Source organism: Silurus meridionalis, chromosome 8, assembly GCF_014805685.1.
Source record: "Silurus meridionalis isolate SWU-2019-XX chromosome 8, ASM1480568v1, whole genome shotgun sequence".
NCBI lineage: Eukaryota > Metazoa > Chordata > Actinopteri > Siluriformes > Siluridae > Silurus > Silurus meridionalis.
This window is the reverse complement of record NC_060891.1, coordinates 4,236,558-4,262,400: the sequence shown is the minus strand read 5'-3', so window position 1 is coordinate 4,262,400 and position 25,843 is coordinate 4,236,558. Positions and strand designations below refer to the sequence as shown.

Genomic DNA, 25,843 nt, shown 5'->3' with positions numbered 1-25,843 from the left:
ATGACATTATGAAGAAGTGGAAGAGGATCCCAGCAACAACCTGTCCAGCTCTGGTGAATTCCATGCCCAGGAGGATTAAGGCAGTGCTACCTAACAATGGTGCTCACAAAATATGGACGCTTTGGACACAGTTTTGACATGTTCACTTGGTGTACTCACTTTTGTTGCCAGCTATTTTGACACTAATGGCTGTATGTTGAGTTATTTTGAGAGGACAAACAAACAAATGTGCAGCTAAACAAGCACCCTCACTTTTGTTGAATATTGTATTCGCACGACAAAAGAAAATCTTCTTAATAACGTTCTTGGAGGGAAAAAAAGCATCTTGAGCCTCAACTGGTTTATATTATATTATTATATATTATAAGCCATAATAATAAGCAGCGGTACCTTCTGTAATTTTTGGGATATCTGTATAAAAAATAGCTCTGCTTCTCTGAAAAGTAAAAAATACAAAAGATGGCAGAGGGTTCCATCATCTCACATCTCACATCCCACAACGTCACTGTAAACAACCGACTTTAGTTACAGAATACAGTTTTGAAGATGTATATTACAAAAATCTTACATTAAAAGAAAAAAAGAATATTGCGCAATTTCAGTGTCAGTACTGTAATGTGAGATGCTGCACCCTAAGCCAGATGTGCAAATGACCTGTGAATATTTCTAAAGAACCCTGGACTTTCTGGTTCTCCTTCAGAGGAGCATGGAGTCATGAGCTCAGCTGGTACTCATTGTTACACCGTTTTAATCCAAAACACAAAAGGTTCTTTTTCAGCTGATGGCCAAATGCTGCCATCCATCCCAAAGAACAACCACTGAGTAAATATATCATTCTTTTTAAAAGTCACAATCGTTAAGGAAATCCTAGCTGTGCCACACACACAAACACACATTTGTTTCTATCCAATGAGTGTTTTCATGAAGGCAGGCCTGGAGAAGGGCCAGCGGTACTCGTTGGGGACAGGACCGTTGACGTTGCACTCGAAGAAGGAGAACATGGGGAACCAGATGCGAGCTCGGCGGCTGTGCTGGTACGCCTGCGTGTTGGCCAGCGTGTGGTAGTAAAGGAACAAGCGAGTGGTGATGTAGAAGGCGATGAAAACGTCAATGGAGTAGTGCTCGTGAGCAGCCAGGATGAAGAAGATCCCGAACAGGTTCAGCACCCATGCGAGCGTGTGCAAAATGTGCCATTTACTCGGAGTGTCTACAAAGAGAAGAACATCAACAAACACACGGCTGGTTCAATACAGAGAGAACATACGGTGACAGAGTACAAGACACATTTACACCCTGGTAATTCAGAAGAAGCAAGGAGGAGGAGGAGAAGAAGGAAACAAATAAGAAAATGACTTAGACAAGGAAGGAAGAGGAAGAGAAGAAGAAGGAAACGTAGAATACTGAGGTGAAGAAGGAGAAAAAGAATAAGATATAGGAGGAAGATAGTTAGGAAAAGAAGGAAAGGTAGAATGAGAAAAAGAAGAATACGAAAAAGAAAAATTCTGAGGAGGAGGAAAAGAAGAAAAAGTAGAAAAAGAAGTAGTATACTGAAGAAGAGAAGGAAAGAGAAGACAAACGTGAAGAATGAGAATACTGACGAAGAGAAAGAGGAGGAAGAAAAGAAGAAGAAAGAAACAATGGAGAAGGAGAATACAGAGAAAGAGAAGGATGAAGAAGAATATTGAGTGAAGAAAGAACAAAAAGTAGGAACATTTGTGGGAGAATACTGAGGAGAAAAAGGAGTAAAAGAATGAGAATGAGAAGAAGGAGACAGATAGAACGGCAAAAGAATGAAAGAATCCACACAAGGACACAATGAGCGTACTCACATTCTGTGACGAAGAAGTTGAGCATGGTTAGAATCACTGTGTGTCCGCTGAACATGTAATCTCCACATGTGTGCACCCCTGTCAGGGACATGCCGAACCCACTCCATATCTGTAATGAGCGCAAGAGTTTCGCCCAGATATCACCATACATCTACACACACACACACACACACACACACACACACACACACACACACACACACACACACACACACACACACAGTAAGCATGTTGTAACTGCCTGCAGACTAAAGAAATATTGACAAGATTCCAAAATGTACTGACGGACGGACAGACAGACAGTCGAACAGACAGACAGACAGGCGGACAGATAGACAGACCTTGCCAGAACACTGCAGATGATGTCCAGGGACAGACAGGGAGGTGACAAACATGGTCACACAACGAAGCAGGAACACAGTCCCTGTTAAACTACAAAATCTGCGAAAGAGAATAGATCTACATACACACACACACACACACACACACATATATACACACAACATATTACACACACAACATATCACAAAAGGTGAAGGCTCTTGGAGACTTTTTGTTATCTTGGAAAAGATCTGTTATATTACACAGGCATATAGAAATATATAGTTGATTTGTGTGTGGTGTGTGTGGTGTGTGTGGTGTGTGTGGATTGTGTGATTATATATACCTGTGTTTGTGCAGCAGCAGTATTAGCAGTAATATATAACACAGGACGAGAGCACAGGCCTCAGCCATGGCAAAAGCCCAGGGAATTCTGGGTACGCTAAAACACACAGAATTAAATGTCGTTAAAATGCTAATTACATTCAGTAAGCCCCGCCCCTCACTATTCATTATACATATATTATACACATGAACACTTTCTTTTAACTGTCATTACAGCACAGTGGGGCACAGTGGGGCACAGTGCGCCGCTCAGATTTGTCAGAACGTGTTGACTGATTTTATATAAAAGCAGCTGTTTTATAATTTAACTTTTACACTTGCAGAGTGAAGAAATGTTATTCTATTACATTATTATTTGTCCACTACAGTCTCTAACACACACACACACACACACACACACATCTGCATGCATGAAAACAGGAAGTGGCTCGTGACAACTGCGCTCTATGGATTCTTTAGCATTTTATTTCCAACTTTAAGAATTTGTCTTAAAAGGAGAAAATCCTGATGATCTGTATTACTAAATACAAATGTAAACTATTCAATACAATTTTTTAATTTATTTAATCTCATTCAATCAATTTGTGCCAATTTAATTGATTACTCAATGTAAAAAAGTGTATTTATATTTTATATATATAAATACACATACACACATATACACACACACAAACACACCTGTCTAGGAATATGTCAGGCAGGGGAGGGTAGGTTCGCTTATCAGGCACCCTCTCATGCACCAGCACCATGACAAACGAGGTGATTCCAAACACCAGCATCACATAGACCGAACTCAGTGCTGTCTTCCACCCCTCAGGATCTAGATAGCAGTAGTCCTTTTTACATTTTCCATTGGAGTAGCCGTGACCATGCCCATCCCACGTCGCCATGCTGACCCCGTTACCCACTGGGCAGTTTTGGTCCGTGGTGCTATTCCATTCACAGCATTTCGATCCTGAGGTCCGCGAGAGCAACGTGCCATTGGTGCAAGAGTCACTGAATGATCTGAGTGGTGTGTGGGAGCACGTGTTTAATCTCTGAAGCCCTCGCAGGGCCAGCGCGAGCCTCTTGATGTCGCCGAGTCGTGAGAGCCGCAGTGGTGGGGATCGCAGGTCGTGTTCGGTTACACACAACAACGCGGCTCCGTCCACGCGGTGCTTAGCGCAAAGCAGCTCCACGTACTCGCTGAAGCCCTGCTCTCTGAGCCAGAGAGCCACCTCCTTAACGCTCCAGCCTTCAACCCCATCACCCATCACCATACCTACACACAACAAGAAAGAGCAGAGACGTTATGTAATCTCCGGCATTAACAATTTACTGTGCTTTAATAACGCGACGTTTTAAATGAACTGTTTTCTTTCAATTTGCTTGAAATGCATACTGAAGAGCCACAAAGCATTTTTACATTTTTATTTGTATAGCGCTTGAAACGATGGACATTGTCTCAAAGCAGCTTTACAGACAATTCTCTGAGATGGCATGAAGAAGAAACATTCAGAGGAACCAGTCTTAAAAAACGAACCCATTCTCATCTTGGTGGCACCGAATTACCATTCATTCCAGTATGATTATTGTTAAGGTTTCCAGTGATAGCTCAGGACCACTGGTTGCAATTAATCGCCTATTTTAGCAGACTGTTGCTCAGTAACTTCACAAATCTTTAGGCTGCTGATGTGGAACCATCCCCAGCTGCACAGAGTGGTCTCCAATCGAAGAGAACTCAAAGAAATAAACAAACAACAAAAAAAAGATGATATTTACTGATACATGGTCTAGTATCTTTGGGGGCTGCTTTTCTGTGGAGCTTCAAATCTGTGTAGGGAATGATGAAATCTCAAGGCTTTCAAAGCATTCTGGAGCAAAACGAACACATGAATGGCTACGAAGGAAACACTGGAGTATTCTGAAGCGGCATTTTGATGAGCCCTGATCCGAATCCTATGCAAAATCTATAGAGAGAGTTGAAACATGCACTGTGGAGAAGGCTCCTTCAACCATCTGGAACAGTGTGCTCATAAAAAATGGGCCAAAACGTCCTGTAGACAGGTGCAAAAGTGTCATCAAGAGCAACAGAAATCACTTGTTTCACATGCATGGATTGCCTCTAAAGATCATGCAACAAAAGATTAAGTTATTGTGGGTTCTTCTTTTTTTTTTAATGGAGGGGAGCAAATAATTTGTTGATGTCTGTATCTAAACTACACTAACTAAACTGCTTTTAAAATACAAATAAGCAGATATACACACGCAGACATAATAGTGTCACACCCACACCCGCACATACTATCAGTGCTTTGTAATAAACAGTTATCTTTTTTTTACAGATTGTAACCAGAGAGCACGATGTGCCGACTGTTCAGGTACAAAACGTGTCACAAACACTCAGATCCAAAGATTTAAGCTAGGAGATAAGGCTGTTGAAGAAAACATTATGCTATAGCAGTTACCTCAATCGTATTGAACAGCTTTATGATGAACTGGAACACCCCAGGCTTTCTCAACCTACAGTTCCTGACTTTACGAACACGAACGAGCAAAAAAACTCCACGAGCAGACTCCAGAATGTAGTGGAACATTTCCCAGAAGAATGGAGGTTAAGTATGCAAATGGAGACTACGTATGAAATTTGGATGTTCGGAAAGCGCTTACTAATCTTCGCTCAGCTGTGCACAAATGACAAATGTGTGTCCATGCAGTATGAGCAGGCTGAGAAGGTTACCATTCTTCAACTCGTCCACTAGGGGCATATTCTCTGACAGGGGCAAGAGCATCATCCTTGGCAAATGAATAATGTTTTGTTGTATTTAAAGCAGTAGTAAGGATATTGATATCAAAGCGGGGCTATGTTTGTTTGTCTTTGGGTGTGAGTGTGTATTTTCACATTGTCACATGAACATTTCTGCACTTTTTAACACTGAATCAACTCTGACACATATCTCACACATAGTGCGAGTCGCCCTCTTTCACATATATAAGCTAATGGACGCCTATGATTGGCTACTGCTGCTGTGATCTTTAATAAAACAATATACTTTGATTAAACCCAGGTGTAAATTAAAATTAAAATTAAAATTTACTGTAAAATTATATATATATATATATATATATATATATATATATATATATATATATATATATATATATATATATATATATGTGTGTGTGTGTGTGTGTGTGTGTGTGTGTGTGTGTGTGTGTGTGTGTGTGTGTGTGTGTGTGTGTGTGTGTGTTAAAACTGGAACATAATGCTGAGGTATAATTCCTAATGCTGACATGGTGTGAGACTCTAGACTCCAGTGTTATCTATAGAAAGTCGACTGCTGACACGTAAACACCAAATATTTATTATCATTATCAGGGCAAAGGGCTGTTGTCCCTTACACAGTCTAATCCCTGTGTCACTGATGACAGTGATGATAAATGCGAGCGACTGATAAACGCACTCAAACACACACAAACACATACACGCGCATGCATTCTCACACAGTCTAAACATGTGCCGTCTCCTTCCAGTGTGAACGTGTAGGTGAGATTACTGAAAAGCGCTTGTTATTTTTTTCTAGAATCAACTCTCTGGAGAGATAAAATTGTAGAACAGAGAAAGGCATTGCACAATCTAACAGAGGGAAAACAAGTTCCACTCTGTCACGCTGAAAGTGTCCACGTGAGTCTGCGCGTGTGTGCGCGTGAGTGTGTATTATCATTTGTGCAGGCTAACGTGAAATTTCTTGACGATTTTATGAAGCAATACTAAACTCTCCTCTGAATAACACCACTCTGTTAGAGACAAAGTCAGCATTTTCACTGAGTAACCACACACAAACACACAGACAGAGAGGGGGGGAGGAGAGAGAGAAAAAGAAAGAGAGAGATTTTCATTGAAACTAGCCCAGAGGTCGTATATTTCTCTCTTTTTCTTCTTTTTATAAGACCAAAGTTACATTCCTTTTATTTTATAATCAGTGTATAATAATTTGTATTAAAAAACAAGGGTTTAATGAAAGTATATTGGATTTCTATTAAAGTGTTATTATTATTGGTCATAATCTCTGGGTGGGGCTGTGAATCACTGCAGCAGTAGCCAATCGTAGACATCCATGAGCTCATGTATGTAGAAAAGCGCGATAGCACAAGTGTCTTAATGTGTTAGAGGTGATTCAGTGTAAAATTCTGCATTTAACAAACACACACACACACACACACACACACACACACACACACACACACACACACACACACATATACACACACATACACACACATACACACACATACACACACATACACACACATACACACACATACACACACACATACACACACACACACACACACACACACACACACACCCACACACACACCCTCTTACTCACAAGTAGAAGTTGAAGAAGTGTTAGAGTCTGGCATTTCCCCAGGAGACCCAGGAATCTGTGGCCAGAGATAGAAAAGTCTAGACTAACCTTCTCAGCCTGCTCCCACATTAACACAATGGGTCAGGACTGCTACTACTGAGATATATATATATATGTGTGTGTGTGTGTGTGTGTGTGTATATAATTAGTATGAATGAACAAATCATCAATCCAGCCATACATAATTTCTTAATTATTTATATATGAGTATGAGTTATATAACAGTATTTCAGTCTCGTATCAATCAGACACTATTACTGACTCCGGTACTGACCCTGATTGCTACACGGATACCGAATTAGATCTGAAACAGTCAAATCCGCATTTCATACCATCAAACCAGGTTATTCTTGACACAAATGACATGTCTTCCATTATTACCACAGGACACAAATCGTCATAAAGCACACAACAGTCACGCCTCACGTTTGCAAACCCTGGCACTAGAGCTTGACCTGAGAATCCTGAATTACTCGCTTGCCAAAAGGATTTCAAGAAGAGTTAAGGATCAGGTATCAGTGAAGGTTCTGACCTCTGATGACCTCATCTAATGATATATAGACATAAAATTATAATAATAATAATACAATTTAGAAATACAAATAAAAAAACAGGATTAGTGCAAGATTAGGGAGTGTTTTGTAACTAGATTACGACATACCTATATTCGTCCCACAGTGGGGAAATTTCTGAAATACCACTGACCACAAATCAAAAATCAGATACCAGATTTGATACCAAAGTTTAAACAAATTCCTGATTATTTCTGGATTGTTTTTTTTTTTTTTCCAGACTGTCATCTGACTTCTGTTTTTCATGATTTCCTTTTGGTTTTCATCATTCGATTTACATTTTAAACTGTAGTTAGAAAAAATTAGAAAATATATATATATATATTTCTAGTTATTTAATTAATTACTTTTTCCCTCATTATCCCTAACCTAAGGCCTAAGAAGACATCAGATGTTCACAACATATTTTGTATTTGATATTTAACACAATATTTTACATTTTCACATTAAAATGAAATGCAAAGTATGTAACACAACATCTGTGGTTTTTTAGGTTAAGTCAAGTGGGCAAATGTATTCATTAGACAATGCCTGTTAAAAATACATAAAACAGAATTTATATATATTTATACATAAGAAATTTTATATATATATAAAGAGAGAGAGAGAGAGAGAGAGAGAGAGATATGAATTATCTAATTGTTTGTTTGTTTTGTTTTTTTTGTTTTTACAGATTTTATGTATATATATATATATATATATATATATATATATATATATATATATATGTTTCAATTATGGAAAGTTGTGACTGCAATCAAGACCCAAGAACCCAATCTTTACCTTCTCCAGATCTAAAATCACCCTTGTCCTTTAAACAACATTTAAATCTCCATATTATGTCACTCTTCCAAAGTAAGTGATCATTTATTCCAACACTACAGGTGAATAATAGGATTTAGGAATATGAGATCAGCAGACAGACAGACAGTTTTAACTATTTAAATAATAATAAAACACACAGTTTTGAATAAAAAAATGTGTTGTGATGTGAAAAAGAATGGATCTCTGCTTACCGTCTCCGGGCTGTGATTCCGACGCCTGCCTGTGAGTTCTACAGCTGATCCACTGGGAGTCTCGCACTGACTCACTGCCATGCTGTCAAAAGCCACGCCCACAGCGTGTAAACAGGAAGTGCGTCACGGTTTCACATCTGGGCGTGATGGGATTATATAAATCAGTAGCGTTTATTATTTCTTTAATTCGCATTCTATTGAAAAATATAAATCCAGCAAAATATTATTTTATGATACAAACTTTCGAGACTTATTATAATCCAGCAGTTGTGGGCGGTACCTGGAGTCACGTGTCCTAAAAAACTGGTGATTGAGAAAAGTGATTTAAAACTCCAACTCCGATGGTGTTAAAACCAGGATTTCGTGCTGTTTTTGTATACTTAATTTTTAATGTGTAATGTTTGAAGTTCTCCGGTTTATACTCTTCTATTTACGTTTTCTTCTATTTAAGTTTCCCATTTCTTGATATATAATATACATAAGAATCGACTCTTGAGTCGACTCTTCCTTCTCCCAATGAGTCGACTCATCCGACTCCTAAACGGCTTAAATTTATATTTAATAATATATAAAAATTGTACATTAAATACGTTATGATTTTCACTTATAATTTAATAATACATTTTCAGAAAGCTGTATTGTATTGAAAAAAGTCAAGAAGGCAGCTGTTTTAGAGACTTGACTTATGGCTAATGATAAAAACAAAACTATATATTTGATTCATCTGTTCGAGAAGAAGCATCTGACTTTTCAGATGTGTGCAAGATGGTAAACCAGTGACCCAATAAATTGATCTGGTGGATCATAAAAAATGCAGATGCTAACGGATTCATGCGAGCAATTTAGGCTGCCGTGGAAAAACTTGACCTCTCTACAGCGGAAAGGAGAGAAAAGCCAAGACACACTTTTAGCTTGTTGATGGTGCTGTATATTTGACACTAAAAGACTTTTTCAGACACATGTGGTTCTTTCCCAAACTGTTACCACAAAGATGGAGGCACACGATTGTATAGGATGTCCTTGAGAATGAACTTTCCTTCACTTGAACTCGTAGACCCAAACCTGTTCCAGCATGATGATGCCCCTTTGCACAAAGCCAGCCCCATCACAGTATAGTTTACATGGAGTGGCTTGGAAGATCTTGGAAGCTTTGACCTCAATCCTTTTAAACACCTTTGGAATGGATTGGAACTCTAACTGCACCCCAGGCCTCCTCACCTCAACCTAGTACCTGTTTTTACTAACACCCTTGTAGCTGAATGAGCACAAATCTCCACAAGCACACTCCAAAATCTCATGGAAAATATTCTTAAAAGTGTGGGGGGAATTATACCAAAAATGGGGATTAAATGTGGAATGGAATTTTCAAAAAGCATGAATCCTATGGTCAGGTGTCCACAGATTTTTGTCCCTGTAGTGTAAGGTATTCTTCTGTACTTAAACAAAAAGTAATCGCTGATTCCTTTTAGATAGAAGCTGCAGAAGCAAAATGGAAAGCTGGTGTGCATGTTTTCAGGATTCATATACCAGTTGTACGAATACTTTTTTCCCCCTTTAGCCTGGATCTTTACTCCATCAGAGCTGCCTGTTAGTGGAAATCCAAAGTGAATAGCGAGCGGTATGGTGAAGGGAAACTTCAGCCACATTGGCGTCATTTAGCCACATTTGTGGAACAATCTATTAAATAGAGTCAGAGATACACCATGTAGCACAGCGAGGGCAATCCGTAGCCTTCGGAAAATGCGAAAGGAGCGTGTTCTATCGTTATTTACTGCATCGATCCGTCCATCCTTGTCAGTATTTGTGTACAAATTGCAGAAAGTGCCCCAGTAATTCCAAACACCCCAAAGCAAAATTTAGACCTTTTATTCCAGTTTAGTTCTACATTTATATATTCAAACACATTCTTAAACATCTTATACTGTATATGGACTCATACGTTCCATATACAGACGCCTTCCTGTTTTGATGAGTTCTTCAAGTCAATAGTTCAATTATATGTGCATATTGACCCATCCAGAGATCCACACGAAGCTCAGAGCAGCGCCATCTACAGATTGAGAATGGAAACTCATTTCTCCAAATTAATTATTTCCAAGAAATCCAATCTAAAACTGATTACAGTTAATCTGACAAAAGGTATCCCTCTTCCTCTACAGTGTACAGTTAATTGTAATCTCCAATCCAACAGTTTCACTCATTTTCATTATTCAGCCCATTTACTTAGCTAATGCTTTATTTAATCTCATTTAAAATCTACTCAGAGTAAAATTTTCCAGGCTACATTTATCAACCTTTTATCCTGTTATTATATCACTTATGATAATGAGAGAAATTACAATTCCAATTTCAGCTCGGTCTGCGTCACTGGCATTTGTCTTGCCTGTCTCCATCTTTCTTTCTTGTGATTTTTGTCCTCCCATTAACCATTTAGTGCAGTAGTTTCTGGGGGTCTATATATAGTTTTTTCTCTGTATTGAATATCATTTAAAATGTATTTAAGTACAATACTTCAAACAAAACATACTTATAAGTAAAATTACAGATTTTAAAAACTACTTTAAAAAGTAGAAGCACATACACACACAAAAAAAACCTACTTTCCACCTCTGGACCAACTCTTGGCAAGGCCCGACATCAGGCTCTGCATCGGAGGAGGAGATTGTTGAAGGGATCGATAATTATAGCTATTCGACTTTGTTCCAAATCCAAGACATTAAGTAAAATATCTCGTTTATTTATTTAGTTCTGAACTTGATTGGGATCTTCAGATAAATACAAAGCTGTACCATTGCCTATTTATTTTAAATACTGATCAACAGTGGTGTATTAGTCTACCATCGCTGTGATGAGTTTTTGTGATATCCCACATATCTCCAGTAAACACTTTCTCCTGGTCAGTGGATGTAAAGCCAACGGAGGAAATATCCATTAAGCGCATTCATCCCAGGACACCATACACACACACACATATTAACACCTAAAGGCAATTTAGAGCCTCCTGCTTGCATCTAAATATATATGAATACAAAATCAACCTGAAGTGTCGATCCAGCCAAAAAAATAAAAATGCACATTTATCTACAGATAGAAAAAAAAACTTTATTCCTTGTAAAGGTGTACAAAACTTTATATCGAAATTAAGACCGACAACAGAAATCCGTTCCACGAAATGGTGCCGCACAGAGGGATGTACAGGACTCTGACGTTTTAGCAAATGACACGCGATAAGCACATAAACTAAACAGTCTCTCAGGTTCTGTAGTGAAAAGCTCACTCAGTTTACCTCAGAAGGATCTTAATGCATTTATTGCATATCAAATAAAAGGTTAAAATACTAAAAGTCAGAGTTCCCATCTCCGCTGGATGATGTAGACGTATTGGTTGGAATTGGGGCACAAACTGAAGATATATATTTCAAGCTTGCTTTTTTTGATAGAAACCTGCTAGACCATTAGTTTCCAGTGGAGGTTATGCTGGCATGAGCATATGGTTTCCTTTTTGATTGAGCTGTAAAGCGCTAACGCTGCAGCCTCGTCCTCGTAACTTATGAATTTCACTCAACATCTAGGCTACTGCTTTTTCTCAAAATAACACCTTTTCCATATCCCGAAATAAAATATGGTGGATTTATATAGTTGCTTCTGTTCAGTGTCCAGACCGAGGTTTGGATGCTCCACCAGCTGTTCTTTTTGGGATGGTGGTGGGGACGTAGGGAGGATCCCAAGAACAGATGAAAAACCTCACTGAGGCATTAGATGCCTTACGTTGTATTTGGACGTGTCGTTGTATTGAGTCATGGGTTTGTCTGCGATCCCACACGTACCCACGCCAACTTTTCCGTTCACGCTCTCCGGTGAGGCAAATATACTGCGTTTTACCTAAGGGGAAAAAAGAAAAGAAATGATGGACAGAGTGAGTGAAAAATGAGCATTAATAATCTGGCAACAAACTTTAAAAAAAAAAAAAATGTATGCATCCGTTACTTACTTGCCCCTTCTTGTTCTTTGAATAAGCTTTATTGTTGAACATTTGCCATTTGGATTTCTGGTCTTCTCTTTCTTGTTCTAGCTCTTTTATCCGCTGCACTTTCTTCTGTGCTTTTTTCTTCTTGTATTCCCTTTGCTCTGCCTGCAGCTCCTTCCTGGAAAGGTTAAAACACACGAGGAGCGCGAACGCATTATTTGACACCGACATGCATTTACACAAACCACTTTTCAAAAACCTTTTTTTTTTTTACTAGATTTTAATTAACAAAAATCCAAAGCTAAAATTATTCTGAATATTCGAGCTTCCTGGTCAGGTCTCTTTGGCAAGAGGGATGGAAAAAGTTTGTGGACACACAGCATGTGCTTTTTTTTTTTTTTTTGAACAGCCCATCCCACATTTTTCAGTGCAGTTGTAATAATTGCTGCTCATTTTGCAGTGCACTTGTGATGATTGCTGATCATTCGGTCACAAGGCTTGTTAGTAAAATCAGGTACTGATGTAGTTGGAGGAGGAACAGCAGAACGACACAAAGCAGGATGCAGAGTTTTGGTTTGATCTGTCGCCTGCCTCCCATTCTTTCCTCCCTAAACCCAAAATCTCTCTACAGTTCTATAAACTGTTTATGATAAGAGCTCCAAAGATCTTCCATCCGAACCCATGTGATGTGTATCTTCATAGAGCTGGCTTTGAACAAGTGAAGGGAATATATCATGCTACCACATCCAAAGCAGCGAATACAATTGTGCGCCCCCTACGTTGTGGTAACAATAAAGGAGAAGCAGCACACGACTGGAAAAGTCGGATTTTTTAATACTTTTTTTTTCTCTCCATATAAATTAAATATTAATAATAGAATTACACACTGATTTTTTTAAATACCAGAAAATAATGTATGGTACTAGAAGTCCTCTACCTATGAAAAAGCCAGATGAGACAAGACCAGAAAAACCCCAGACAATGCAAGGATTTAATCCCAACTCACTTGGACTTGGGTTTTCTTCCTTCGTCCATGCTGCTCTTGGCCTGCTCGGCTGCTTTGAGCATGTGCAGAGGCACCACCTCAGCATTGCCGTAGCCGGTGAAGGTGATGGCGGCCGTGCCATTCTCGCTGTCGATCTCCTCTATCTCTGCCTCGTACTGCCTGCAAAGGACAAAGCACTGTAAGCGCATGAGTACGGGCATATCAAAGCACACGCTCACAACAATTCACAGCTTAAACACAATTCAGACCTCGCAGAACGACCACATTGTGATGTAAAGAAAGGAGAAAGAACAGATACTCACAGGCATTTTTTCCCTCCTGTCAAAAAATGTTAATGTGAGTGTGCGTGCGTGAGATACTCACTGTCCGTCCTGGTTCCACACGGCCATGCAACTGTCTCCTACTTTCCAGCTGTGTTTGAGTGGCGCTGCATCTGAGCTGTTGCTACTAGCAACGCCCTCTGCTGGCTGAGCCGCCAACAAGTCTTTTGTCAACTCGATGACCTCCTAAAAAAAATTTATTCACAGTTACCCAGTGCTTAAAGTGCTCTTAAAAAAATAAATAAATAAATAAAAAAGTTAAACAAACCTGCCATTTCCAAGTGTCACCATAACATTACATATGTCAACATAACAATATTACATATATTACATATTAAATATATACAATATTACATATTAAACAGCGCCATGCACAAATATTAGCACCCTAAATTAACCCAGACTTAACCCACTTAGAAAACCTGTGAAGTGAACTGAAGCGAAATCATGGACCTCGAAATCTGAAGAATCTGGAGAGATTTTGTATGTAGGAATGGTTCAGATGCCTTGCCATGTATTCTTCAACCTCGACGGACATTATAGAAAACTCACCAGCACAAAAAATAGTGTCGAGAAGGGTTCCAGTGATCGTAGCATTTATTTGATTGTTTTTGTATTATTATTATTTTTTATAAAACCGTTGCCTATACAGTGGTTATTAACGATGAGGCTTGGATTATGTAGCTCATATCTAAATGCCGTACAAGTTTCTGCGATTCGTGACTATGGAAATGCATTACAGGGTGAACATTAGTATTAAACTGTGACATTTATCCTGCATTATGTTGCTTTTTTTTTAAAGCTAGATCCACGCTGACTGACACGGATAGACAATGCTGCACATCTCACCTGAAGGTCTTTCTGTAACTTTAACAGATCTTCATTTTCGGGGTCTGTGGAGAGCGCCGCTTCCACCTGCTGCAGCTGAGCCCTGTAGCTGCTCAACTGCTTCAACAACTCGTCCGACATCTGAAAACAATACGAGCAGAGTTAAAAGAAGGCCGCTCTGCCCGGTGCACACCACACACCGATTTATTAAATAAATCGCAGGCGTTCCAAAGATCAAGTCTGGCGAACTCTGACTTGCGAACTCTTCTCATAGGAAGACCTTTGTAACTTGCATTACTTCAGTTAATCGTGATCCATGCGATGGTGCAACACAAAAAACCTGACATTCTATTTTTATTTAACTGCAATATAATTGCAAAACATGTGCTACAAATTATCCCTCATTTAATAATAGATTATAGTTAGTTACGGTCTACATTTGGACGATATGTGATAGTTTTTTGCGCCTAAACTGCAGAGCAGTGGATTAACAGATTGTTTATGTTGTTGACCATTTAAGATTGTGTGAACTGGAGTTGCATACAGTTTATGTATAAATGACTGCACCTGCTATTTGTGCATGTTCTATGCTTGTGTATTTGTCTGGTTTATGCATTTTCTGTATGACTATTGTACATCTAACACCATACAGTAATGTGGCCGCCTTTTTAGGATTAAAAACATTCAAGCTGTACTAGGTTTAGAGATTTGATCGTGTGGTGCGATTCCTGCCGTCACCTGCTAGCTCCTGTTTGATAGGTTGTGTGATGTAGAATGATGGCTGATGCTCAGTGTTCTGGCCTGTTAAGCTCTTGGTAGAGAGCAGTGTAAAAGTGTACTGTGACGCTACAGATGCAACTTATCATGAATGGAAGTCTGTGAATCTCCCTCTAGTGGTGAAGCGTGGAAATACAACCGAAGGGGAATGCGTTCCTACACTAATATTTCCCACAAAATTCAGAACATTACTACAAACGTAAAATCCGGGTAGGGCTGGCGAATATAATGTGTGTATGCATGTATATACTTCATTAAATTCACACAGAAATGAGAAGATTGATCCAGCTCGGCAGTAGAAAAGAGCAGTACAGACAGATCACACCAGAGCCAGTCTTAGAATTAACCCAGTAAACAATATTTGAACTGGACCAACATTTACAACCAGACACACACTGCCACATTAGTTCTATTCACAATTATGCTATTACACTGTCACTTCAAGTGACCTCGAGTCTGCAGGTGAATCAGCAATGTCCAAAAGATTTCCCCACACTACTCTACTACCACATGACCCTCTCACTGTATCGGTTTCTTCTTAAAATCCTTATACATACACATATCGTATACCTATAAATCTATTATCGATATATTCATACAATAAAATTGCTTTAGTAAATATTTTACTCCATACTGCTGCAATCAATCAAGACATCTATTCTTCTCCCTTATGTTGGGTCCTACTAGAACAGCAGCTTCATATTCGGGGACTTGGTTTTGTTTCCATGTGTATTATATGTAGTTAGAATGACATTTAAAGCTTACTTGACTTACGGCCGTGGTTGTCAAACTCAATCATAGAGGGTGCCAAAGTTAAATACTGTCTAAGTAGAGGGCCAAAAAAAAGGTAAACATTCAATAAATGACGAAGTCAGACAGAATACAGAATAAAGTGTAAAAATAAAACACCAAATAAAAGCAGTACATTCTGCTCTTATGCATGATTCGCCCAAGCATGGCTGTCGGTTCATTAATGTTTGGGGTTTTGGTCCTGAGTGTGCATCAGTGAGATGACGCCATCTTCAAAACAGAGAAAAGATGTTAACACATATGTTCGAGTAGGTAGAGGCGGGCATCTTGTCAGGAATGAGTGCCAAGGGTCTAATATAATGGATCCAGGGGCTGGAAGTGGGACAGGGTCTAAAGTTTGACATGTCTGATTTATTGTTGTGTTTGGTGATTTTTGCCTTTTTAGCTAACTTTTTCTTAGACAAATACGTGCGCGATCAATCCCTCCTGCACACTCTTACTACCTTCAGCAACTCCAAAACCCCTCAACGCCATCAACCCAATTTTATATTAATGTATTTCTCACCTGCCATTGTTGTGTACGAGAACACAACACCCGCCCCCTGCACCGTGAGTGACAGCAGGACTAACCAATCAGCGCGCAGATTGCCTTTACAACCTTTCTTGTGGCAGTAATATCAACCATTATACTTTTCCCCTTCTTTATAAACACCACACTGTTTTATATTTCATAAGAAATTCGTGCAATTTTCCGATTATAAATATAACTCCTATATCTAAGAAAACTAAGATATAAGAAATATAAATTAGCAGCTGAGACGGAGAAATGCTAACACGCCGCATTACAGCATTAAGCGAAGGCCCGCGGAAGGGAACAGAGTCACGGGCTAAGCGGGGTATTTCCCCCCCTTTCACCATACTTATTTCATTCGCAAAGCTCTTACCTTTCAATATAGACCAAAACACCACTCTCCGAAATATTATTGTGCCGCTAGAGTCGCTTCGAATCGCCCATGTACTCGTTCAACCAGGAAAAATGGACGCGTCCGCGGTGCGCCGTCTCTCTCCCTCCCTCTACAACAAACGAAAACGCTATGAACAACCGGAAGTGACGTTTTTACCCCCTCACTTTTTTTTCCCTCTCTCGCGTCGACACTGAGTTCTCGCGATATCGGCGAGGACGAGACAAAATGGCGGCGAAAAAAACAAAACAAAACACAGCAACAGCTATAAAATATAATGACCATGATAAATATAATATATACTAACATAGAACTATGTCCACAGAAACCACACCAAAGATTAAAAAAAGAAAAAGGCCATACCAAGGAAGTAAACAATAACAACTGGTCCTAAAGCATTTACAGTGATGCAATTTTTAAAGCACACAGTTGTCAAAACAAAACATTGACCAACACGTATTTTTTAAGCTCAAACAGAACAGTTAAGATATTTATAAAAGCTAAAAAAAAATGGATGATAACAATTACCTGACCATTTAAATCAGACATTGAGGCGACAGATTTTCATTTAGAACCACAATCGTTTACCTGAAATACCGCATCCAGGTGTTTATTATAATAGCAACTTTATCTCGCATTTATTATTAGTAAAACCATACTCAACATAGAGCATGAAGACAAAATATTCGTGTTAATGTTTTGAAGTAATTATGTCTTAAATTAGTAAATCATCAGTAAACCAAACAAAACATTTGCTGTTTCCACACGGACGGTTTTAATTGCCGGATGTGTGCATCATGGGGGATTTTGGTGCTTTATTTGATACTTGGTGCATCAGTAAAACAAATGCTTAGGGATTAAAGTTATTTTATTTAAAATGTATTTTAGATCCGAGTAAAGAAAGGACGACGTGAATAAATGTGTTGCGTTGAAGGTTTTAATTTCTCCTTTTATATTTTTAATGAAAATGGTCACAGGAATGTGCTTTGCGTTAATCACACGTTAATAAAATTTGTGCCACTAAAATTAATTAGTGTTAACTCGTTATTAACACGGTACTTTTGACAGCCCTACTTAAATATTAATGTTTGGCAGTTTGGGCATTGAGATAACAGGCTTTTGATTGTACTGGTGGTTTCATTACATTAAATACAATTTCTGCTGAATCTTCTGGATTATTTTTATAATATTTAATGTAACAGTTCTTTTAGAGTGAACTCTATTACCAAAATAAACATTTGAGGTCTCTCTTATGAATATTAGAAGGGGTGTCAAGGGAAAAAAAAAACAATACCAGAGAGGCAGGAAACAAAAGAAAATCTCTCTATAGGATGTCAAGTGAGGAATACTAATCTTCTTTTGTTATATTAAATTTAGAATTATAATTTAGTAGACATTGAACATGAGCGAGTGCATTCAGAGTCTTTTGTGATTGGACAATGATTGCTTTTTAGTATTGCACTACTGCAACATGGTGATGAATGTGGTAATGAAAAGGAGAATCAGGTTGATAAAAAAACAAAAACAATAAAAAAACCATATCTCTCTCTCTCTCTCTCTCTCTATATATATATATATATATATATACATACATACATACATACACATACATAAATATACACACACACACACACACACACAATATGTATGCATCATCTGATTTTTAAAAATGTTTATACTTTTGATTGTGGCAAATAAAATAAAACAAAACAAAGCAATATCATCTGTATTTCCCATTTTCTTCCTGATGTGGCTGCTTTTCTATGGAGTACACATAAAAAGCACAAATAACAGAATACATTCAAATGTTATATCGTTTATTTCTCAAAAAAAAAAAAAAAGAAAGCAATTCCATCACTCAATTTTGTATAATAAATATACGTTTTGTTCAAAAGAAATCCTTTATCGGATATTAGCAGTTTTCCGTGTGCTTGTTGAGATTTGTGCTCATTTAGACACCGGGGTGTTAGTAAAGCCAGATACTGATGTAGGTGAGACGAGAAGGCCTGTGGTAAAGTGTTCCAATCCATCCCAAAGGTGTTTATTAGGGTTTAATAGCAGGAGTTCTTTCACTTCGAGCCATATAGTCATGACGATGGCTTTGTGCACAGGGGTAATGTCATTCTGGAACAAGTTTCGGTCTCCTAGTTCAAGTGAAGGGAAATATCTGCAGATATCCTATATAATTGTGTGCTTCCAATTCTAACCACATATGGCTTGATAAATCCCAATACTTTTGTCCATATAGTGTTTTTTCTGACTTTAAAGCAGCGATTTATGAAAAGATGTCCAGTATCATCAAAGCAATTTAAAGCTTTTAAATCACACAAAATCTCACATAGTGCACTTTTAACTTCAATTGATTGGCATTAACAAAATAAAGCACTTTTGTATTATAAGAAAATAATCCCTGTTTTCCCCAATAGTTACACAGCTTTATTTCTCTACAAACATTTTACATTTACCCCAAAATATACACACCCTGAGACACTGTATAAAACACAAAGTGCAGCAACCCCTCAACAGCTACCTGACGTCACAAAAAGAAAAGCTTTGAGAAGGAAATGAAACGTTTTCTCCCATAGTCCTATAATACAAAAAGGTATATAAAATATAATTAATTACTCATAAGTTGCAATAATACAACAAAATTACATTTAAAAGCATTAAACTGCGATGGCTTTTAACTTGGAACACTGGAACGAAAACACAGATGTAAAATCAGTGTGGTCGCTTTATGAAATTGACCTTGTAAAGACAAAATCATTTGGGGTTTTTTGGCCTAATTGGATTCGGCATGGTTTATCAAGTGAAACTCGTGATTCCTGCAAGTAGCTGGCGGCTGTGAAGCGCACCACACAAGCACCGTTACACTGAAGTTAAATAGGAAAAATGATTCGAATCATCGCCACTGCATCGATGTCATCAAGGGAAACGAATTTCCGCTGGTTCTGCTACAAGAAGGTAGTTGCCATTTTTAGGTGATGTAGTGAAAATAGCGGCAATAAAACAATACAAACAATTTGAGAGAAGATTAAACCATCAACAAATAAACATTCTTGGATCCTTTTGACGTTAAATATCAAGACTATGATGCAGCATTTTTCCTTCAATCAAAGACTGAAAACAAAAGGCCTAAATGACTATTCACAACCTTTCACACTGCAGGCGTACGGCATTATGCGCCATCGTCATCTGAAAACTTGTATTTTGCATAGACGATGAGCATGACTATTGCCATGATAATGCAGAGAGAACCCATCACAAGGTATGCGATGCCCAGGAACTGATTCTTTCCTCCCATCCAGGAAACGTTAGAGAACACCACTTTCTTCGTGCCCCCAAAGCTCTGAACAGGGTAGTCTAGGTTGCGGGTTAAGGATCGAAGCACATAGTGTAAAACCTTTAACACCTTCAACACACACATGACCAGCATAAACTAGTGGCGGTTAATGGCAATGATATTGAAATAATTACTTTTTCACATTCACCAGTGAAATGAGAATGGAAAAACCTTCTGTCCATCTACACTGTTTTTCTTCCCCACTCTTATCACTCTTTTTCTTCCTCTAGTTTTTTTTTATTTGCTTACACCCAACAAGACTAACCTGTCTGTGTGCATTTGTAGCTGACAGAGTTTCACCTAACAAAGAGAAAAGCTGCATGTCAGCTGAAGAGGAAAATTCTTGCACCATCTGAATAATTGACTTTGAATTTACGTCACAAAAAAAAACACAAAAAAAAAAACCTTAGATGTGCAAAAACACCCAGAAAAATGTAGAGACAAGTAAAAAGACACACAAAAATACACACGGACACGTACAGAGATATTGTACACTCACACAGATTCACAGACACGTACACACAGGCGCACAACAGACCTGCACAGAGTCACACACAGAGATAAGTACAGTGGAAGAGACACACAACAGACACGCACAGGCACACAGCAGACAGGTACAGACATACGCAGAGTCACAAAGATACACAACAGACATGTACAGACATAAGCACAGTCACACAACAAACACGAACAGAAATACGCAGTCACACAGACGCACAACAGACACGTAGAGTCACACAACAGACACACACCGAGATAAGCACAGTCAAACAAACACACAACACACATGTACAGAGATATACACAGACACACAACAGACACATACACAGATAAGCAGAGATGCATACACAGAAGAGACACGTACAGAGATACACACACACACACACACACACACACACACACACACACACACACACACACACACACACGTTTAGAGATATACACAGACGTATACACAGACACACACTACGAGAAGAGGCCTGGTGTGTTGATTGCACCCGATTGAAGGATACTGTAGTTGATCTGTAATGTATAGTTGCCAGCAGGTAAGCCATTCGCATACGCTCCCTCTCTGATTCGCCCATACAACTTCCTGAAGTTAGGAAGTGCTGCACGCCTCATCCACACCAGGAAATCCTGGTTCAGGAAGCCGTTATTGGCCGAGTCATTCGGGTCCAGTTCGTACACTGGCTTGGACCAGTTAATGGGCTTTGTAGTACCTGAGAAAAGAAAAAAAAACAACAACAAAGGATTTAATTTGTGTGCATATTTTTCATCTTATATTACACACAGGCCTTAGTGATTCAATCAAAAAAATTATCCCCCGTACTTTTTATTAATTTACAGCTACATATAACACTCATTAAACAGGATATCTCCTCTTTTAGCTTTTGTAATAGAGGATATAATAGTCTCTCAATGTACACTCTTCTGTCCTAAAGACTCTCCCGTGGTCAAAAATAAAAGTAGCAATACCTCTGCACTAGCAGAAATCAGATAGAATGAGCACGGTGGCAGACATTAACACAGACTAATTATATAAATGTAAATCAGGATTTCGTTGTCTAATCTGTACTTAGTACAATACGACAGGTTTCGCTCGCTCAGTCGGTAATGACCACTCAAGAGAATATACAAAAGTAAGAAAGTAATATAGATAAATACCTGAAAAAGCTAGAGCCAAGGAACCATTGACGGGAGCAGGATTCCTGTATTTGATGTTGTAATCTGTCCACCATGCGATTCCTTTTCTGTCAAACGGAACCAGCGACTGCTGCCCATTGATGATCTGGTACAGCGTGAAGGAGTCTATTCAGAAGAGATAAAGTCAAAATGTGTGTGTGTGTGTGTGTGTGTGTGTGTGTGTGTGTTTGTTATGAAACACAGGCAGAAATGTGTGAAAGAGCCTACAATGATTGATTTTGGTTTTAAGGCTAGTGTTGTGAAATCATTGGATAGCGGCATAATCTAAAACAAATCCTCAAGATGAATGAAATGAGCTGTTCAATGAAGACAAAAGAAATGGCACCCTAGAACAGGAGGAACTGTTATAACAGCACATCAGCTGCCCTAAACACGTTGTTTTGCCAATAAGATTTACATTGCTTTTTAAATCCCATTCCACATTTAGCCCCGATAGAGGTCTGTCTGGAAATCTCAACTTTAAAGACATTATTTTTTGGCATGGGTGGAATCTTTCAAGCTCGCTTAGTAGGATTCGGGAGCAGTGGGATGCGATACCGGTGAACATGCTGTTGGCGATGGATCCGCAGGGGACGATTGGCGTCCCGGTGGAATCGTTCTGATACGGAGAGCAGTTGCTATCTGGAGACTGTAAAGGTTTTCGAAGAAAAAGAATTGACAGGAATTAAACAAATAAATAATACATTAAAAATTCGACAATTAGGAAAGACAAGCCAGAAAGGAAAGACTATACCAGAAAGTATGCCGTGTCTCCCACTAGTTGGTAGGGATCGACGGACACTCCGTACGTTCTGTAGTTCTGATAGTAATTTGAGAGGCCGTAGTAGAAAAATACAGGGCCCTAAAAAACAGCAAGGTTATCAAGCCCAGCAATCCCAGCAATATTTAGACGGGTCAAAAAAAAAATTCACCATACCTCGAAAAGCTCGCTGAAGGAGAACTTCACTTCGCATACGCAGTCTTTTTTAGTCGGGTCCATGCACTTTCCACAGGAGGAGTCGTCTGTAACGCCTGTGTAATCTCTCTGATACACAATAAAAAATATTTAAAAGCCTATTTGAGTTACATTTTCACTATTCACTATAGCTCAGTGTTTTCCTTTCGTTGCATTGATGTCAATGGTGTTAGAGCACAACATTGGACATGACACAGCATCCTGGGAGTAAGATAAAGTTACACTGGCAGCTTGGCAATACTGAGGCTAAAACTCTTGAGCTTTTTATCAAAACCTTTACTGATCAAATTACTACGACTGTAATGGTACAATTATTTCTACCGGACTGTTTGGGTACATGTGCACCGAACACAATCATTTTTACGTGTGAAACATAGTTGAAATCGGAGTTCCCTCACAAACGTATTAAGATATACCTTTATTCGTCCCACAGTGGGGAAATTTCTCTGTTACACCAGCAAAGGGAGCCGCTGCAACAGACTGCCACTTGGGCGGCGCCACATGCACGCTTTTGCTTTTTTAATTATTTTTATTATAGGGGTACATATTCTACCTCCAGCACTTTGATGTTTTGGGAGGTGACGAAGAGCGCTACGCCGATGCCGATGAAGGCCAGGCCGATGAGAGTGAAGCCGGGGATAACTATACCGGCGGACAGAATGGGCTGCCATGCGGGAAGCCGCTGCTGCGTGAACGCCGTGTTATCCGGCCTATTCTCCATCGAGCCCTCTGTCTTCATCCTTACGGTGCCTAAAAACAGGAGAACAACACAATCTTTCAGGCTATTCGTTCGTTTTAAGCAGTTATTTCACCTCCCTCGCTCTAGTCCTGCAGAATTCAATTGTAATGCAAATGTATCTATCTTATTGTAAGCAAAAGAGCATTTCTGGAAAGAGACATATAAAAGCTAGTAATATACGTTTCTAAAACGAGTGGAAAATTAAATACATTTGGATGAAATGCCCAGCTCATTATGATGCCACATGCACGCATAGTCATTTATCGCATTTCTCTCAGGTACAAGTGCCCAGACTGTTAATCCAGTCTTCCTCATTATTCACATTAATGCACACTATTTGGAAAAATGTATGTAGATAACTGTACATAAGATTCTTGGTCACTTTTTAAACAGCCCCATCTTACAATTGCTCTTAATCTCCACTCTTCAGGGAAGATGTTTTACTAGATTCTGAACTGGGTTTGTGGAGATTTGTGCTCATTCACACACAAAAGCATTAGGGGTCAGTGTTCCAGTTCACCCCAAAGGTGTTCAATAGGGTTGAGGTCAAAGCTCTATAGCAGGAGATCTTCCACTCCAACCCATGTAAAGCATATCTTCATAGAGCTGGATTTGTGTACAGGAGCATTGTCATGCAGGAACAGAATTGATGTGAAGGAGAAACGTCATAGAGCATCTAAAAATGTTGTGTTAACAGTTTGGGGAAGATCCACATGTCAGGAATTTCCATACTTTTATCCAGATTTAGCCTGTTTTAGATATAAAAAGACATTATTTGGATCTTGGTCTGTGCTACTTTGAGGCTTGATGCAGTGGGATGTGTTTGTCCTGGAAGGTGATGACATTTCCTGAACATTCGTCAATCCAATAGCGCTCACCTTTCTAGGATTTTATTATTCTCAGGGTAGTTACGTTACATTAAAGTTTAGAGTTTTAGATCAAACAAAATACCACCCCACCTTATATGATAATCCCCCAAATTTAGAGAACAACCTGGCGTAACTGGAATAATACAATTTGATTTACATTTGAACACAAATCGATTTTTGCTAGAATAAGATTATGTGGTGTTTTAACACAATGTGGTTCATTATATATATATATATAATGTACACACACACACACACACACACACACACACACCCACACACACACACACACACACACACACAGTAATAATTCAGAATGTAAATAAATGTCTGTATTTTCTTTAAGTTGCTTCTTAAATATATTCAGCATTATTTCATTTACTTCAGCAGTTTCCTGTTACAATTAACAAGACCCAGCTATTCATTATGTTATAGCAGCAATAAACAGTCTTTCCTTCAGGATTCTTGCATATTTTTTCACAAAAAAACAATACAAAAACAATACCAAAAAACCCAGATTTTAGTTTTACTGAAATTAGAGACTCCTTTCGAATTATAAATGCATTATACATACAGAATACTGCAACGATTTGTTGTTTTCCCTATACATTATTTCATTATTATAAAGTGTATTATTAGGCATTATTCCACATTTTGTTCTCTCTCACACACACACACACACACACACACACACACACACACACACACACACACACACACATATATTATACTACACACACATATATATATATTATAAAGAAAACTTCCCTAACAATAAGTTTAAGCCCAACAAGCCCTGAAATAATAATAAGAATATTCTAAAAAAAGCTTTTTTCTCCTGACTTCTACTTCCCTTAAAAACGACCAAGAATAAATAAAAGTATTTAGTGTGAACTTACGTTTGTTTATTTGTTTCTTTTCTTTATTTTTAAATAAAGTCGTCGACGACGAGAGAACGCCCTAAATCTCACCTGGAGATTTACCTGAACCAGGAACTAACTTCCTGTGGGCGGGGCTTCGGGGTTTCCCATACAGCATAAGTGATTCATAATATATTATTTAATACATTAATATATTCTTTCAAAAATTAATATCATATAAAATTATCATAACTGCTTAAATCGTGTAA

The 25,843-nt window shown here is 38.6% G+C and overlaps 3 protein-coding genes across 3 annotated transcripts; all 3 read right to left on the bottom strand.

The window, feature by feature from the left end:
• Positions 1 to 337: 337 nt before the first annotated feature.
• On the bottom strand, positions 338 to 8,623 carry samd8 (sterile alpha motif domain containing 8). The gene is made up of 6 exons (XM_046855029.1): positions 8,496 to 8,623; positions 3,174 to 3,756; positions 2,497 to 2,592; positions 2,171 to 2,288; positions 1,830 to 1,980; positions 338 to 1,207 (listed from the first exon to the last, which is right to left on the bottom strand). The coding sequence occupies exons 2-6, from the start codon at positions 3,752 to 3,754 to the stop codon at positions 903 to 905; spliced, it is 1,251 nt and encodes a 416-aa protein (XP_046710985.1). The 5' UTR covers positions 3,755 to 3,756; positions 8,496 to 8,623; the 3' UTR covers positions 338 to 902.
• A 2,954-nt stretch (positions 8,624 to 11,577) lies between these two features.
• On the bottom strand, positions 11,578 to 17,245 carry smndc1 (survival motor neuron domain containing 1). The gene is made up of 6 exons (XM_046856449.1): positions 17,087 to 17,245; positions 14,637 to 14,756; positions 13,831 to 13,973; positions 13,468 to 13,626; positions 12,486 to 12,639; positions 11,578 to 12,376 (listed from the first exon to the last, which is right to left on the bottom strand). Exons 2-6 carry the CDS (start codon positions 14,754 to 14,756, stop codon positions 12,239 to 12,241), a joined length of 714 nt encoding a protein of 237 aa, XP_046712405.1. The 5' UTR covers positions 17,087 to 17,245; the 3' UTR covers positions 11,578 to 12,238.
• A 1,871-nt stretch (positions 17,246 to 19,116) lies between these two features.
• Positions 19,117 to 25,743, bottom strand: tmem30b (transmembrane protein 30B). The gene is made up of 8 exons (XM_046855546.1): positions 25,614 to 25,743; positions 23,660 to 23,856; positions 23,068 to 23,175; positions 22,885 to 22,992; positions 22,689 to 22,779; positions 22,113 to 22,256; positions 21,461 to 21,667; positions 19,117 to 20,467 (listed from the first exon to the last, which is right to left on the bottom strand). The coding sequence occupies exons 2-8, from the start codon at positions 23,843 to 23,845 to the stop codon at positions 20,283 to 20,285; spliced, it is 1,029 nt and encodes a 342-aa protein (XP_046711502.1). The 5' UTR covers positions 23,846 to 23,856; positions 25,614 to 25,743; the 3' UTR covers positions 19,117 to 20,282.
• Between the last annotated feature and the right edge of the window lie 100 nt (positions 25,744 to 25,843).

What these genes read in the sequence shown, in the direction of transcription:
- smndc1 (XM_046856449.1), bottom strand. Translation starts at nt 14,756, where the DNA reads ATGTCGGACGAGTTGTTGAAGCAGTTGAGCAGCTACAGGGCTCAGCTG. An exon ending in GTGTGGAACCAGGACGGACA is followed by an intron (nt 13,627 to 13,830) that starts GTGAGTATCTCA and finishes TGTCCTTTGCAG; the next exon opens with GCAGTACGAGGCAGAGATAG. An exon ending in GGAAGAAAACCCAAGTCCAA is followed by an intron (nt 12,640 to 13,467) that starts GTGAGTTGGGAT and finishes TAACCTTTCCAG; the next exon opens with GAAGGAGCTGCAGGCAGAGC.
- samd8 (XM_046855029.1), bottom strand. Translation starts at nt 3,754, where the DNA reads ATGGTGATGGGTGATGGGGTTGAAGGCTGGAGCGTTAAGGAGGTGGCT. An exon ending in CCTGACATATTCCTAGACAG is followed by an intron (nt 2,593 to 3,173) that starts GTGTGTTTGTGT and finishes TGTGTGTTTTAG; the next exon opens with CGTACCCAGAATTCCCTGGG. An exon ending in CAACTTCTTCGTCACAGAAT is followed by an intron (nt 1,208 to 1,829) that starts GTGAGTACGCTC and finishes TTCTCTTTGTAG; the next exon opens with ACACTCCGAGTAAATGGCAC.
- tmem30b (XM_046855546.1), bottom strand. Translation starts at nt 23,845, where the DNA reads ATGAAGACAGAGGGCTCGATGGAGAATAGGCCGGATAACACGGCGTTC. An exon ending in AAAACATCAAAGTGCTGGAG is followed by an intron (nt 23,176 to 23,659) that starts GTAGAATATGTA and finishes ATTGTGTATCAG; the next exon opens with AGAGATTACACAGGCGTTAC. An exon ending in TACATTACAGATCAACTACA is followed by an intron (nt 20,468 to 21,460) that starts GTATCCTTCAAT and finishes CCCGCAACCTAG; the next exon opens with ACTACCCTGTTCAGAGCTTT.